At 38.0% G+C, this 14,104-nt stretch overlaps 1 protein-coding gene and 2 long non-coding RNA genes across 7 annotated transcripts; 2 read left to right on the top strand and 1 right to left on the bottom strand.

Moving 5' to 3' along the window:
• Positions 1-2,977: 2,977 nt before the first annotated feature.
• On the top strand, positions 2,978-5,736 carry LOC109186901. Of its 3 annotated transcripts, XR_002055183.1 has the most exons (5): positions 2,978-3,208; positions 4,340-4,651; positions 4,759-4,840; positions 5,223-5,285; positions 5,429-5,736. It is a non-coding gene; the product is annotated as an uncharacterized LOC109186901 (long non-coding RNA). The 3 variants fall into 3 exon arrangements; XR_002055182.1 differs by having other exon boundaries at positions 4,340-4,548; positions 5,223-5,736; XR_002055181.1 differs by lacking the exon at positions 4,759-4,840 and having other exon boundaries at positions 4,340-4,548; positions 5,223-5,736.
• Positions 5,737-6,465: 729 nt separating this feature from the next.
• On the bottom strand, positions 6,466-13,021 carry LOC109186899 (glutathione S-transferase DHAR2). Of its 2 annotated transcripts, none has more exons than XM_019337086.1 (6): positions 12,848-13,021; positions 12,649-12,739; positions 12,404-12,547; positions 11,558-11,675; positions 11,315-11,455; positions 6,466-6,732 (listed from the first exon to the last, which is right to left on the bottom strand). In XM_019337086.1, exons 1-6 carry the CDS (start codon positions 12,903-12,905, stop codon positions 6,643-6,645), a joined length of 642 nt encoding a protein of 213 aa, XP_019192631.1. In that variant the 5' UTR covers positions 12,906-13,021; the 3' UTR covers positions 6,466-6,642. The 2 variants fall into 2 exon arrangements, with proteins under 2 accessions (XP_019192631.1, XP_019192630.1); XM_019337085.1 differs by lacking the exon at positions 6,466-6,732 and adding an exon at positions 10,445-10,713.
• Positions 6,662-9,161, top strand: LOC109186902. 2 transcript variants are annotated; one of them, XR_002055185.1, is made up of 4 exons: positions 6,662-6,749; positions 7,680-7,877; positions 8,097-8,684; positions 8,828-9,161. It is a non-coding gene; the product is annotated as an uncharacterized LOC109186902 (long non-coding RNA). The 2 variants fall into 2 exon arrangements; XR_002055184.1 differs by having other exon boundaries at positions 8,064-8,684.
• Positions 13,022-14,104: the final 1,083 nt, after the last annotated feature.

The following is a 14,104-nucleotide window of genomic DNA, read 5'->3' as shown; positions in this document are numbered from 1 at the left end:
CCGTATGATCGCGCTGATGATGTACGGCCCTTCCCAGTTTTGAGCTAGCTTTCCGCCCTCCAAAGGTTGACTGGCATCCCTTCGTCGCAGAACATAATCTCCTACTTGAAAATAACGAGGGTTGACCCGAACGTCCTTCGAACTCTTCACACGCTTCTGGTACTCGGCTATACGTCGAGCGGCTAGCTCTCTTTTTTCTTCGACCCCATTGAGATCCACCGCCATAGCATGTTCATTCTTCTCGGCATTGTAGGTTCTTTCTCGATCGGTCGGGATCCAAGCCTCGATCGGGAGTCGGGTTTCAGCTCCGTAAACCAGGGCGAAAGGGGTCTCCAAAGTAGCTTCCCTCGGGGTCGTCCGATAAGTCCATAGGACATATGGCAACTCATCGGCCCAACTACGACCGACCGAGTGTAACTTCTTTTTCAGACCTTCCAAAATCGTCCGGTTCGCGTTCTCTACTTGACCGTTTCCCTGCGGGTAAGCCACCGACGACCGAATGTGAGTTGTCCCGATCGTGGCCAAAAAGTTCTGGAAATACTGGCTTACGAATTGGCGGCCGTTGTCGCTGATGAGATGCACGGGCACACCAAAGCGGGAAATCACATTTCGCCAAAGAAAACGAGCACATTGCTGAGAGGTGATCGTGGCTAAGGGCTCGGCTTCTATCCACTTGGAGAAGTAATCGATGGCGACAATTACGAACTTTCTCCGACCAGAGAGCTGAGGGAAAGGACCCAAGATGTCCACCCCCCACCTAGCGAAAGGAATGGCGGTCGTACCGATCCGAGCGACCGTCTCCTTGAGCGCTTGTGTCTCGTCCGGCACCACTTGTTTCCGGAAGTGGGTGCTCCAAGCGCGGTCGACTGGGAGAATCCAAGGATCATATTTGATGGAAAAGATCCTATTCTTCCATCCCTTGTTGTTCCCGGGCAGGCCTTTGATGGCGCACATGTCCGCTCGAGACTGCAGCATTAGGAACCCGCCTCCATAGCTGCCCGGGAGAACTTTGACTTGGTAGATGAAGTTGAACAGCTCCATCGTGCAAGCGGCCTCGTGCCGAGCGCATATCTGGGGAAAGCAGGCGATGATCCGGTGCGAGTTGGGGCAGATCTGAGCCGGGACGACCCGGTAGTATGCCAAGAAGGCCGTCAGGAGGGGCGGGAAAGGAATGGCGATCGGGGCCATCAGGGAGTCGTAATGCATCCCGATCCACTTGCCCCGGTGCCGATCGATCACATTCCCTAGCTTTCGGCTCGTGTCAAATTCCACCCGACCCCTGAGCATTTCAGCAATCCTAGCCGCTTCGCCTTTGGTCAGCCGGCTCATTTGCTGTTTGACATTCTCGTTGTTCAAGAATTCGAACTCTACTGGTGCGGCCGGCCCGGCCGTGTTTTCCTCGGCTTGCTCAGGGCTGTTTTCCCGGTCGCTACCCCGAGCAACGGCTTCCGGGTGGTCCCCAACCACCCGGGTTGGCGTTTCCCTAACGCCTTCGGTCGGTGAACCCCGTCTGCCTGACGAGGTTCCTTCTTCTTCCTCTTCTCCGGAGCTCCCCCCCGGATGTCGGTTGTATGTAATTCACCGGCTGCTGGGCGGCCGGGTATGCATTCGATGGATGCGGTGGTGAGAGGTTGAGGTTGAGGTCCATCGTCTGACCTTGCTGTTGGGTAGCATAGTGGTCAGAGGAGCTCGCCGCATCCGCCTGGTCGTCGGCAAAGTTGTTGTGTGCCCACGGATACATGTCGATATAGAGATCGGGTGCTCGTCAAGACGTTGGTTTCTTGCACGGGTCCCCACGGACGGCGCCAAAATGATACTGCTAATTATACGTAAGCAATATGAAGTAACTCGAGACCAATTAAAGCAAGTAAATGTCTTTATTGATCACGGTAAAGGCCCTAAGTACAATCTACTTGGTTGCTCTGAGTACCGACTGACTGCGGTCGGGATTCTCTAACAACAACCTATCGATCGTCCAAAAGTCCCCTACACTGTAGCTACTGTGGGTATTTATAGCCGCTATGCCGGGGACAGGATTCCAGCCGTTCGGCATGTCCTCCACGTAGCCACCACGTGTCGTCCTCCCGGGTGCCCTGTCTGTCGTCGTAGAGAATCGCCACGTGTCTTTCGTCAGCTCTCTCGCCAAAGGGCTACCGCTCGGCGGTCGACACCGTCGCTCGGGCAACTCCCGGTCGGCCCCGACCGGGTTCTTCTCAAGGAGCCCGACCTGTTACCTGCAAAGACAAAGAGAAAAAGACAAAGACTTCTCGGTCGTGGTGAAGCTATGTCGGTCGGGATATTCCCTACCAGTATTGAAGATATAGTTCAATATGTATTGAATGTAAGAGTTGACACAAATGTGCTTATAACTTAATGGGTAAGGCTCTTGCTTAAAAGGAAAAAAAAAACGATAGGATTTTCGGTTCTGTTGAGTTATAAACCGAACCGAATCGATCCGTCAGTTCAGTTCGAATTCGAAATGCCCAGCCAGGCAGCCCTAGTTAGCATTGTGGAAGGTTTGGTTCAGTTATAAACCAAACCGAATCGATCGGTCGATTCGGTTCGAGTTCGAAACGCACATCCCTAGTTAGCATTGTGGAAGGATTACTCGAGAAAACTCGAAGAAAATGCTAAGTGAACAAAATATTGTTTATAATAGATGAGGCTATTTGATCATTCTGCCAATTTATAAAAATGTTTTATATTATTATTATTATTATTATTATTATTATTATTATTATAAATTATAAATATCTACCATTTAAAAAGCTGCTCAAAGTAATTTTTTTTTTTATCAACTTTTTTTAAAAAATCATCTTGCATGTAATTAATCATTAGTTAACAACTAATTTACCAAATATTTTTTCATAACTAATATTATCAACTAGTTAAAGTTATTAACACTATAATCTAATAGCTATTTACCAACCACTCTCATATTTGATAACATAAACCAAACAGTGTAGCTACATATTCTTAGATATTTATATATAAGCAGTTACAGTATTTTACCTGGAAGCATTTGTCAACAACCTAATTCAAAATTGCAGCTAAATTTTTCTGAAAATGGCACCTGCTGGGAAGCCGTTTATGTAGTGAAAACTCAAAGCTGTATATTTTATGCATAAATATTTACGGTTTTTTTTGGTTGCAGGATCAAATGCTATGGTGAATTGTGAAGAATTTGAGGGCCTTTCTCAATCTAGAGGTAAGATTTTTTCTTCGAAGAATTCTGTTGTCTCATTTGAATACGGTTGTGTGTATATCAGTGGTAGATGGAAACATATGCTGCTTTGATTGCTTGTGCTATCTAATAAAACTGGAAACCCTGATAAATCTTAAATTTTCATTGAACCTATAAAATTATTCTACCACTGACAATGAGGAAGCAGTAAGGAAGGGTCACATATCCTTCCCTTTTCTGTTTTCAGGTTTATGAGTGATGATTTCAGAAAGAAATGGTAGTGATTTCATGAACGTCTATATTTTATCATCTCGCCCACAAAAGGTGAAATCCCCTCGCCTGCCCCACACCTCGCCCGACAGGATAGTACAGGGGACTCAGTGGTCCATTAGGTGGGAAGATCAATGTCTGGCTTGACTTTTACAAGGAGCCCACCACATTGGGTGTAACTCTCACATTGCAGTTGCCCGGGCTCGATCCCGTGTCCTTCCTTGCCCAAAATCTATCACTTAGGAACCAACTGAGCTAGCTGTGTGAACACCTATATTTTATCATCTATGTTTAGGGTACGGAGACAAAACCATGAAATTTCTCAAACTGGGCAATGAAATATAGCTCAAGACATAAGGGTTGGTATTGTTTTCTTTTGAGTAATATTGAATGGTTCAAATGGTTGGATTACCAGTTTCTCATCTGTTTGCTAGTATTCTGCAGTGCTAAGTTGTTTGATCAAGTCCCAGCCAATGTAGTAGTCATATTCTCTCTCATCTTTTAGCAAAAGAAAACAATGAATAAAAATTTGTCTAATTGATTGTCTGTTTTGCCCACAAAAAATATAAGCTTTGTTCCTAATATCAAAATTAGTAAAATACAAGGAAAAGTTGTCATACTGTGATAATGGAGGGTTGTCTTTTCTGATATGCAGACTGCCAAGGGAAAATATTTGTACAATGTTAATAATATCATATTCTTAAAGTACATAAACTTCAAGCATGCTTCCTTGCACATTCATCAACACAGCTTCTTCTTCTTCTTCGTCTTTTTTTTTTTTTTTTTTAAATAATTTTAATGCCCTTTTATTCGTTACTGCAAAGTAAGAATGATTCTTATTTTGGCATCATTGTTTTCCTTTTTCAATCTGTTATAATTTTACAGTTTGTCCATAAGTGGGGCAATCGGCTGTTGTCTCAAGATTACAATGACATATTTGGCACATCGACATTCGACAGTGAACATTTGTAAATGGTCCCAAAGGTTCATTACATATCGTGATCTGTTTTGGACCAATGTGATTACTGATTTGTTAACAATTCAGCTATCGATGTCTCAAGAGAGAGGGGAAAAGGCCTGAAGAAGTAGAAGAGGTAAGATCCTAGAACTTTTGGAGGGAGTGAGAATAAAATCAAACTTGTAAAGCAACACTGATGAATTTGATGTTACTTTGAGGGATGCATTGCACTGTTGAGGGTAATGCAGCTAATAACATTACATAATCTTGTATCTTTGTGGATTATTACTATTATTTGTTTTATTTTCAAACATTGGGTTCCATGTCCAAAAGATGCTATTTGCAGTGCTCAGTTACCATTTAAACTCTAAGGGAGGCCTTTACCACAGACAGGAGGATTGTATGCTTGCTGTCGATCAAGACAAATGGTCAGAAATTCCAAATAATTTGTTAAGAACTTCCAAATTATGTATATTTCCACAATCTCCTGTAATATCTCTCCACCATTTATTATCTATCTCACATGGGACTCTTAGCCTCACATCACCAATCCTTTTCATTTTTACGCTAATATAGTAATATTCCTCGCACATAATCATGTGATTTTTATTTTTATTTTTTTTTCTTGTGCTTGTGTTTGCACTTCAGTATTATCACAAGGAATTCATCTACATCATACATACATACACATGGTAACTGACACATGAATCATTTCCAAATTAATGTTAACCAATATTCCTACTTCTCTATGGACATTATGTTACTGTGACTGTTTTGGTGTTTGCAACTTTATATTCATATATTTTGCAGAAACACTCGAGAACAGAAGATGAAACGCCAGAGGCTGAGGCAACCGCAATGATTCAGAAAATGGTAAGAGAGAGGACAAGCGATTCATAGGCCATCTGAAAATGATCTGTGCTTCATCTTCATATGGCCTGCAGTTTGGTAATACACTTGCCAAGTTGCCAAGGCATTTAGCCTTACTCTGACCCGTATTCTCTGCATCATAACAGGTACGAATGTACTACCTATTATGTGGTCCAGTACTAGATTGTCTTCTGCTGTGCAGACAAATTCATCACCAAGCCATGTTTGCCACATCCCAAGGTAAGCAGAATCGATCCCCACTGCTTTCTTCCTCAGTAACAAACCGGTGGAGATGAATGACTGAAACTTGTGAACTAGTGGTCCTAGCGGAGGCAGGCTTGCTGTTTCTGCACACAAACATCTATACATGCCTGGAATTTCATAGCATATTGGTATTCTTCGTTGTCCAAATAATGATTTTCATAGTATATTAATATTCTATGTTGTCCAATATTTTTTTTTTTTGAATGCCTATGTTGTCCAATATATATGGTTTTGTTTTGTTATTTCCTTATATGGTTGTACAAGGTGTAATGTCATATATGAGTAGTTTTTTTTTTTTTTTTTGGAGTGATAAACGCTCAACCATTATCCAACCTGTGCACTGGGTAAACCCTAGATTACCCATAACTGACAGTTCAAACCGAAAAGGTCAATAGACCACTTCTATTGAGAGTGGAACTTGTAACCTTGTAGTTACAAAGTCAATGATCAACTTGGCTGGAATTGCCCCTCATATATGAATAGTTGTTTTCCAGTAAAAAGAGAAATGTTAAAAGCCTGGAGACTACCTTATGCTTCATCAGAATCTTAAACTTTTCAAGTTTTGGAACAATAGCAGATCATACCTATGCTGAAGTGGCCACACTAATGAGTAATGATGAAATCATTGGCCAAACCATCATAAGATTAAGGCGGAACTACACTTTTTAGTCCTGAGTTATAGTGTAATTACAAATTTAGTTCCTGTATCATATACACTATCACTTTTAATCCTTAAGTTGTCAACAAAATGAAGACTCATGAAAAAGAAATGTCATACCAATATCCAATCGATATAAGAAGCACTTTTAGTTCCTGAACCATAGAATAATAGTAAATTTAGTCTCTATGTTATAGTCATCACCACTTTTAATCTCATTGTTTGTGAAGCCTCATACAGATAGGGACCAAAAATTCAAGGTTCAACAAAAAGAAACACCATACCAATAGCCATTTTATTAAGTATGCCATATAATAAGACCATTGGTCCATATATCATCCTGCATAACTATTTTATCTGACAAAGAGCTTACAGTCTTGTCTAGAGTTCATTAAACTTGAAAATAATGCATCTTCAGCTCTACAGTTTGGGATTGATTCATGCATTAACCTTTGTAGCCCACCCTGCAAGGACATGCTCTTCTTTTGGAGGCTTCGTCTTCTGGAAAGACTCCCGAGCAAAGAGCAACTGCAGGATAATGATCGGTGAGAATCAAACCCTAACTTCCATTTTCTTCTAAGTTTTGGTGTATTATATATATCAAACAGAATTCACGATCTGCAAATAATGTATATATAGATAGATGGAAAAAGTATATACAGATTTAAAGAACACAGAAAAATAAATCAGCAGTATGTATGCCAAGTATTCTTTGAAGAATCATATAGTACACTCGCTAAAGCTCAAATCTAAAAGCCAATCAATATGAAATCACTAAACAGTCGTTAAAAGTCATGAAACAAAAATAGAATTATGAAATACTATGAATGCGAATTATTTTGTAAAATTTTGATGCAGAATAATAAGACCTGATCAAATTAGCAGCCGATATGAACAGAAAGTTCCAACTATTCCTACAGTGCATTTTGCTTCATACCACTAAAACGTTCGAAAACTGTTACCTAACAAAACTACATCTGCATTCCCAAACTTCTATATGCTCACAATTGAACAAGTCATTGAACTCTTTTATGTCCAAAAGTAAATTACGCAGTGCTAAGTTTTTTGATCAAGTCTATTACCATGCAATGTAGTAGTCATATTCTCTCATCTTTTAGCAAAAGATAACAATGAACAAAAATTTGTCTAATTGATTGTCTGTTTTGCCCACAAAAAATATAAGCTTTGTTCCTAATATCAAAATTAATAAAATACAAGGAAAAGTTGTCATACTGTGATAATGAAGGGTTGTCATACTGTTTCTTTTTGCCCTCAAAAAAATATAAGCTTTGTTCCTAATATCAAAATTAATAAAATACAAGGAAAAGTTGTCATACTGTGATAATGAAGGGTTGTCAGTCTTCTATTTTTTAAAAAAAAAAAATTTAATGCCCTTTTATTCGTTACTGCAAAGTAAGAATGATTCTTATTTTGGCATCATTGTTTTTCTTCTTCAATCTGTTCTAATTTTACAGTTCGTCCATAAGTGGGGCGATCAGCTGTTGTCTCAAGATTACAATGACATATTTGGCACATCGACGGTGAATTTGTAAATGGTCCCAAAGGTTCATTACATATCGTGATCTGTTGTGGACCATGTGATTACTGATTTGTTAACAATCAGCAATCGATGTCTCTAGAGAGAGGGGAAAATGCCTGAAGAAGTAGAAGAGGTAAGATCCTAGAACTTTTGGAGGGAGTGAGAATAAAATCTAACTTGTAAAGCAACACTAATGAATTTGGTGTTACTTTGAGGGATGCATTGCACTGTTGAGGTAATCCAGCTAATAAAACATTACATAATCTTGTATCTTTGTGGATTATTATTTTTATTTTTTTATTTTATTTTATTTTCAAAGATTGGGTTCAATGTCCAAAGGATGCTATTGCAGTGCTCAGTTCCCATTTAAACTCTAAGGAAGAGAGGCCTTCACCACAGACAGGAGGATTGTATGCTTGCTGTCGATCAAGACTTCCAAATAATTTGTTAGACTTCCAAATTATGTGTTTTTCACAATCTCCTGTAATATCTCTCCACCATTTATTATCTATCTCTCACATGGGACTCTTAGCCTCACATCACCAATCCTTTTCATTTTTACGCTAATATAGTAATATTCCTTGCACTTTATCATTATCACGTGATAATTTTTTTCTTGTGCTTGTGTTTGCACTTCAGTATTATCACTGGGAATTCATCTACATCATAGATATACATACACATGGTAACTGACACATGAATCATTTCCAAATGATAGTTAATCAATATTCCTACTTCTCTATGGACATTATGTTACTGTGACTGTTTTGGTGTTTGCCACTTTATATTCATATATTTTGCAGAAGCACTCAAGAACAGTCATTATGTTACTGTGACTGTTTTGGTGTTTGCGACTTTATATTCAGATATTTTGCAGAAGCACTGGAGAACAGAAGATGAAACGCCAGAGGCTGAGGCAACCGCAATGATTCAGAAAATGGTTAGAGAGAGGACAAGCGATTCATAGGCCATCTGAAAATGATCTGTGCTTCATCTTCATATGGCCTGCAGTTTGGTAATACACTTGCCAAGTTGCCAAGGCATTTAGCGTTACTCTGCCCCGTATTCTCTGGATCATAACAGGTATGAACGTACTACCTATTATGTGGTCCAGTACTAGATCATCTTCTGCGGTGCAGACAAATTCATCACCAAGCAATGTTTGCCACGTTCCAAGGTAAGCAGAATCGATCCCCACTGTTTTCTTCCTCAGTAACAAACCGGTGGGGATTAATGACTGAAACTTGTGAACTAGTGGTCCTAGTGGAGGCAGGCTTGCTGTTTCTGCACACAAACATCTATACATGCCTGGAATTTCATAGCATATTGGTATCTTTGTTGTCCAAATAATGAATTTTCATAGTTTTATTAATATTCTTTGTTGTCCAATATTATATTATATGGTTTTGTTTTGTTATTTCCTTGCATGGTTGTACAAGGTGTAATGTCATATATGAGTAGTTTTTTTTTTTTTTTTTTTTTTTTTTTTTTTTTTTTTTTTGGAGTGATAGAGGAAAACCCTCAACCATTATTCAACATGTGCACTGGGTAAACCCTAGATTGCCCATAACTGACAGCTCAAACCGAAAAGGTTACGAAGTCAATGATCAACTTGCCTGGGATTGACCCTCATATATGAATAGTTGTTTTCCAGTAAAAAGAGAAATGTTAAAAGCCTGGGGACTACCTTATGCTTCATCAGAATCTTAAACTTTTCAAGTTTTGGAACAATAGTAGATCATACCTATGCTGAAGTAGCCACACTGATGATGAAATCACTGGCCAAACCATCATAAGATTAATGCGAAACTGCAGTTTTTAGTCCTGAGTTATGGTGTAATTACAAGTTTAGTTCCTGTATCATATACATTATCACTTTCAGGGCTGAGCCACTGTGGGGGCAGCTACCACCTCTCCCACCTCACCCCTTTATATATATATATATGTATGTATATATAGACATATATAGCATTAAATGTTATATAAAATTTATATTTATATTAAAAATATAAGTAGTTTATGTAGCTTAGTTGGTTAAATTTCAAACTTGATTTTAAAGGCATATGTCCTAAGTTCAAATCTTATTAGCACCAGTTGATAAAATAAAAAACTTTTAGTCACTTCTTATAATTCATTTAAATCCATTTAATTAATGTAATATACAACTTTATATTACTCCGTATATTTTATTGTATTTGAATTAATTTAGAAAAACCGATTTAACTAAAAGAAATTAAAATTTAAAAAATATCTATGGATATAGTCTTATTCAAATTATTTGATGTAATTAATTATGTTTAATATTTTGTCATAAATAATTTTACACTTTCACCCGTATATTTTTTACTCCAACCATTACTATGTAATACATTCTATTGTAATTTATAATGTATTTTGTATTTTAATCTTATTATGATTGTTTGATATTTTGTCATTGACATTTTTAATGTCATTCAATCTTCGACACCATTAAGATGACTTTCTAGATCCGTCCTGTCACTTTTAATCCTTAAGTTGTCAACAAAACGAAGACTCATGAAAAATAAATGTCATACCAATAGCCAATTGCACTTTTAGTTCCTGAACCATAGAATAATATATAGTACATTTAGTCTCTATGTTATAGTACTACATTACCACTTTTAATCTCATTGTTTGCTAATTGTTAAGCCTCATACAGATAGGGACCAAAATGCAAGGTTCAACAAAAAGAAACACCATACCAATAGCCATTTTATTAAGTATGCCATATCATAAGACCATTGGTCCATATATCATCCTGCATAACTATTTTTATCTGACAAAGAGCTTACAGTCTTGTCTAGAGTTCATTAAACATGAAAATAATGCATCTTCAGCTTCTACAGTTTGGGATTGATTCATGCATTAACCTTTGAAGCCCACCCTGCAATGACATACTCTTCTTTTGGAGGCTTCGTCTTCTGGAAAGACTCCCGAGCAAAGAGCAACTGCAAGATAATGATCAGTGAGAATCAAACCCTAACTTCCATTTTCTTCTAAGTTTCGGTGTATTATATATATCAATCAAACAGAATTCACGATCTGCAAATAATGTATATATAGATAGATGGAAAAAGTATATACAGATTTAAAGAACACAGAAAAATAAATCAGTAGTATGTATGCCAATTGCCAAGTATTCTTTTGTGAATCCTATAGTACACTCGCTAAAGCTCAAATCTAAAAGCCAATCAATATGAAATCACTAAACAGTCGTTAAAAGTCATGAAACAAAAATAGAATTATGAAATACTACTTTGAATGCCAATTATTTTGTAAAATTTTGATGCAGAATAATAAGACCTGATCAAATTAGCAGCCGATATGAACAGAAAGTTCCAACTATTCCTACAGTGCATTTGGCTTCATACCACTAAAACGTTCGAAAATTGTTACCTAACAAAGCTACATCTGCATTCCCAAACTTCTATATGCTCACAATTGAACAAGTCATTGAACACTTTTATGTCCAAAAGTAAATTACGCAACAGTGTGAAGCGTGAACAGTCGACAGACATAGGCTGGCGTTGAGATGAGATAGTCACATACCTTCAAGTAATTATGCACGTGAGTCAAGTTCTCCGGGACACTCCATTTCTTGTAATGACCAAGTACCACCACAAGGTGATACAGCTTCGGTGCCAAACTCAGATCAACAGAACAGATATTCTCCCCATTGACAAATGGTCCCTAAACATGAATCGAAATTAAATTTTCATCCATTAGATATTTGAGGTAGGCATGTAGTGCTTAATTCTAGTATTGCAATGACTGCATACGAAAAATTCATACATGAGCCTTGAGATGTTCATCCAATGCCTTGAGTTCCTCAACCAGAGCTTGCTCGGTACCATCACTGGAGTCCTTGCTCGTCAGAAACTTAACGAAAGAGGGAAATATCTCAGAGCCACTGCCAATTCATAGAACCGTATTAATAAAATCTGTAGATGTCAAAGTCAAATACAAAGTAGAACGGAGAAAACCAGTATGCAACTCACTATTACGTATAATCATATATTACTTAATAGCTATTATGAAGTGAAAAATGAAGGTAGGAACTATGAAGCCACCATCTAGCCTTGAACATTTGATACTCACTCCATTAAGTTCTTCAACGAGTTATTACCCAAAAGTTTATCAACCATTCAACCTTAACTTGTTCACTATTATTCCATTATTGAGGAAGAGTTAAATTTGAGACACTCAGAACCACTCAGAATAACCAGCTTGGTTGGCGTGAGTGATTGTGCACTCTCATCCCTTAAGAGAGGTCGGGAGTTCAACTCCTCTCGTATGAAAACCAATCTGGCCAGCACTTTGCCCCTTAATTGGGCTGGCCCGGTGCGAATGAAGATTAGTCTGAGTATGGTACGGGCTTAAAGGAAGGTGTCTCCTACACTTAGGGCCTGTTCAGGACACCTCATGGTCTAACCAAAAAAAGAACCACTCAGAATGTGTTATTAGTTCTATTTTAGTCATTGGAACAAAGAGAACAGCCCGGTTGCAGGGAATTGCGAGAAGGCTAAAATGAAACTAATAACACATTCTGAGTTTATGCACCTTACAGGAAATGCATATAGCAATATAAACAATTTGTCTATGCCTCAAATGGAAAGAGAAAGTAAAGAGGACAATTACACAGAGGCAACTTCAGGGGGAGCTGAGAGAGAAGGGTTTGGGTATTTCTCTTCAATGATCCCAACAATCACATCAGAATCAGCAATCCATTTGTCATCGAATTTGATCACCGGAACCTTCCCCTCAGGATTTGCCGTCAGGAACCTGAAATCCAATAGCTCAACATCACATCTCTACCCAACAACATACAATCAAAGTGTAAAAAGTAACTCTACGCAACAAATGGAAATTGCGAGGAGAGTTACCATTCAGGCTTGTCGCTGGTGTTGATAAGATGAATCTTGTAAGGGACATTCTTTTCCTCCAGGGTCAGTGTTACCCGCTGGCTAAATGGGCCTAAATGAACAAAAAGCATCGGAGTTTTAGAGAAGGAAAGGAAGCCAGAGAGGATAAATTAGATAAATCTCGAAAACGAAGAGAAACGGGTGGGGAAGGAGAGATTACAGTCTCCAAGATCATCAGGGGCGCCAGTAGCAGCCTTGACACAGAGCTCCACGGCCATGGTTGAGAAAATGTCGGTAGCGTAGTGATGGTGAAGAAGACGACGAAGATGATTCTATTCCAGAGATCTCTCTAGAACTCTGCTTCACCAAACGGCGTTCTTTTAATGCCACGTGAAAGGCAGCTGTTAATTTATTTTGAGTAAATACCCAAAATGGTCCATCGACTATAGCTAAATTCACAAATTGATCCTTAACTTTTAATTTCAACCAATTAAGTCATTAACTTTGTAATTTTAACACAATTTGGTCCTTTGTCTATTTGACCGTTTGTTGACTGTGATTTTTGAGGATATATATGTAATTTCATGGTCCATCGTCGGTTTTTTAAGGTTCTAGTTGCATTTCCAGGCTGCACTGTTACATTTAAGTCCACTGCCGAAAGCAATCTACCAAATCCGGTTGCCTTTCTTCATCCTCTCTTTGGATTCAATGTAGTTGAGTTCGTACCAGAGCGAAGAAGACGACGTGTTTCCGAACCAGTGCAACGTCATCCTGGAGGCCTCCACGTGCTCCAACGAGAGTTGAATGTTCTTCTGGAGATCGTCGATCACGATCAAATAAATGGAAGACCAAATCGTGTCAAAATTACAAAGTTAAGGACTTAATTGGTTGAAATTGAAAGTCAATGATCAATTTGTGAATTTAGCTATAGTCGAGGGACCATTTTAAATATTTACTCATTTATTTACGATGGTTACCAAATTTTACTCTCTTCCCAAACTTTATCCATATGATGAAATGTCTATGCCGACTACTAAATTTTACTTTAATTATATTTTATGATGTGGTGAGTATGAATACATTTTTATTTTGTATGTTTATAAAAAGTTGTTTATGTTCAAAATTTGTGAAAAGGTAAAAGTTGTATTTTTCATTTTGTGGATTTAGAAATAATTACTTATAAGGACATATTTAGTTCGTTGAGAAATGTTTTATATTAATTTAAGAAAAAATAATTTTTTGCTTTATTTGGTTAATTTTTTCTTCAAGAATGATAAAAATATTTTCCATGGACCCTATTTTGTTTTTTTTTTTTATGAAAAATATTTTTTATGAAAAACAAGTAGGATGATTATGTCCTCACAAATTTTACTTAATTACCATTATTATTATTATTGTTGTTGTTTTTTAAAAAAAAAATTATTTTATAGGGGTATAATTATCTGTATACTCAATATTCCCTACAATTTCAAGCACA

The sequence above is a fragment of the Ipomoea nil genome, unplaced genomic scaffold (assembly GCF_001879475.1).
Source record: "Ipomoea nil cultivar Tokyo-kokei standard unplaced genomic scaffold, Asagao_1.1 scaffold1407, whole genome shotgun sequence".
NCBI lineage: Eukaryota > Viridiplantae > Streptophyta > Magnoliopsida > Solanales > Convolvulaceae > Ipomoea > Ipomoea nil.
The sequence above is the reverse complement of the archived record's forward strand: the minus strand, read 5'-3'. Positions and strand labels throughout refer to the sequence as shown.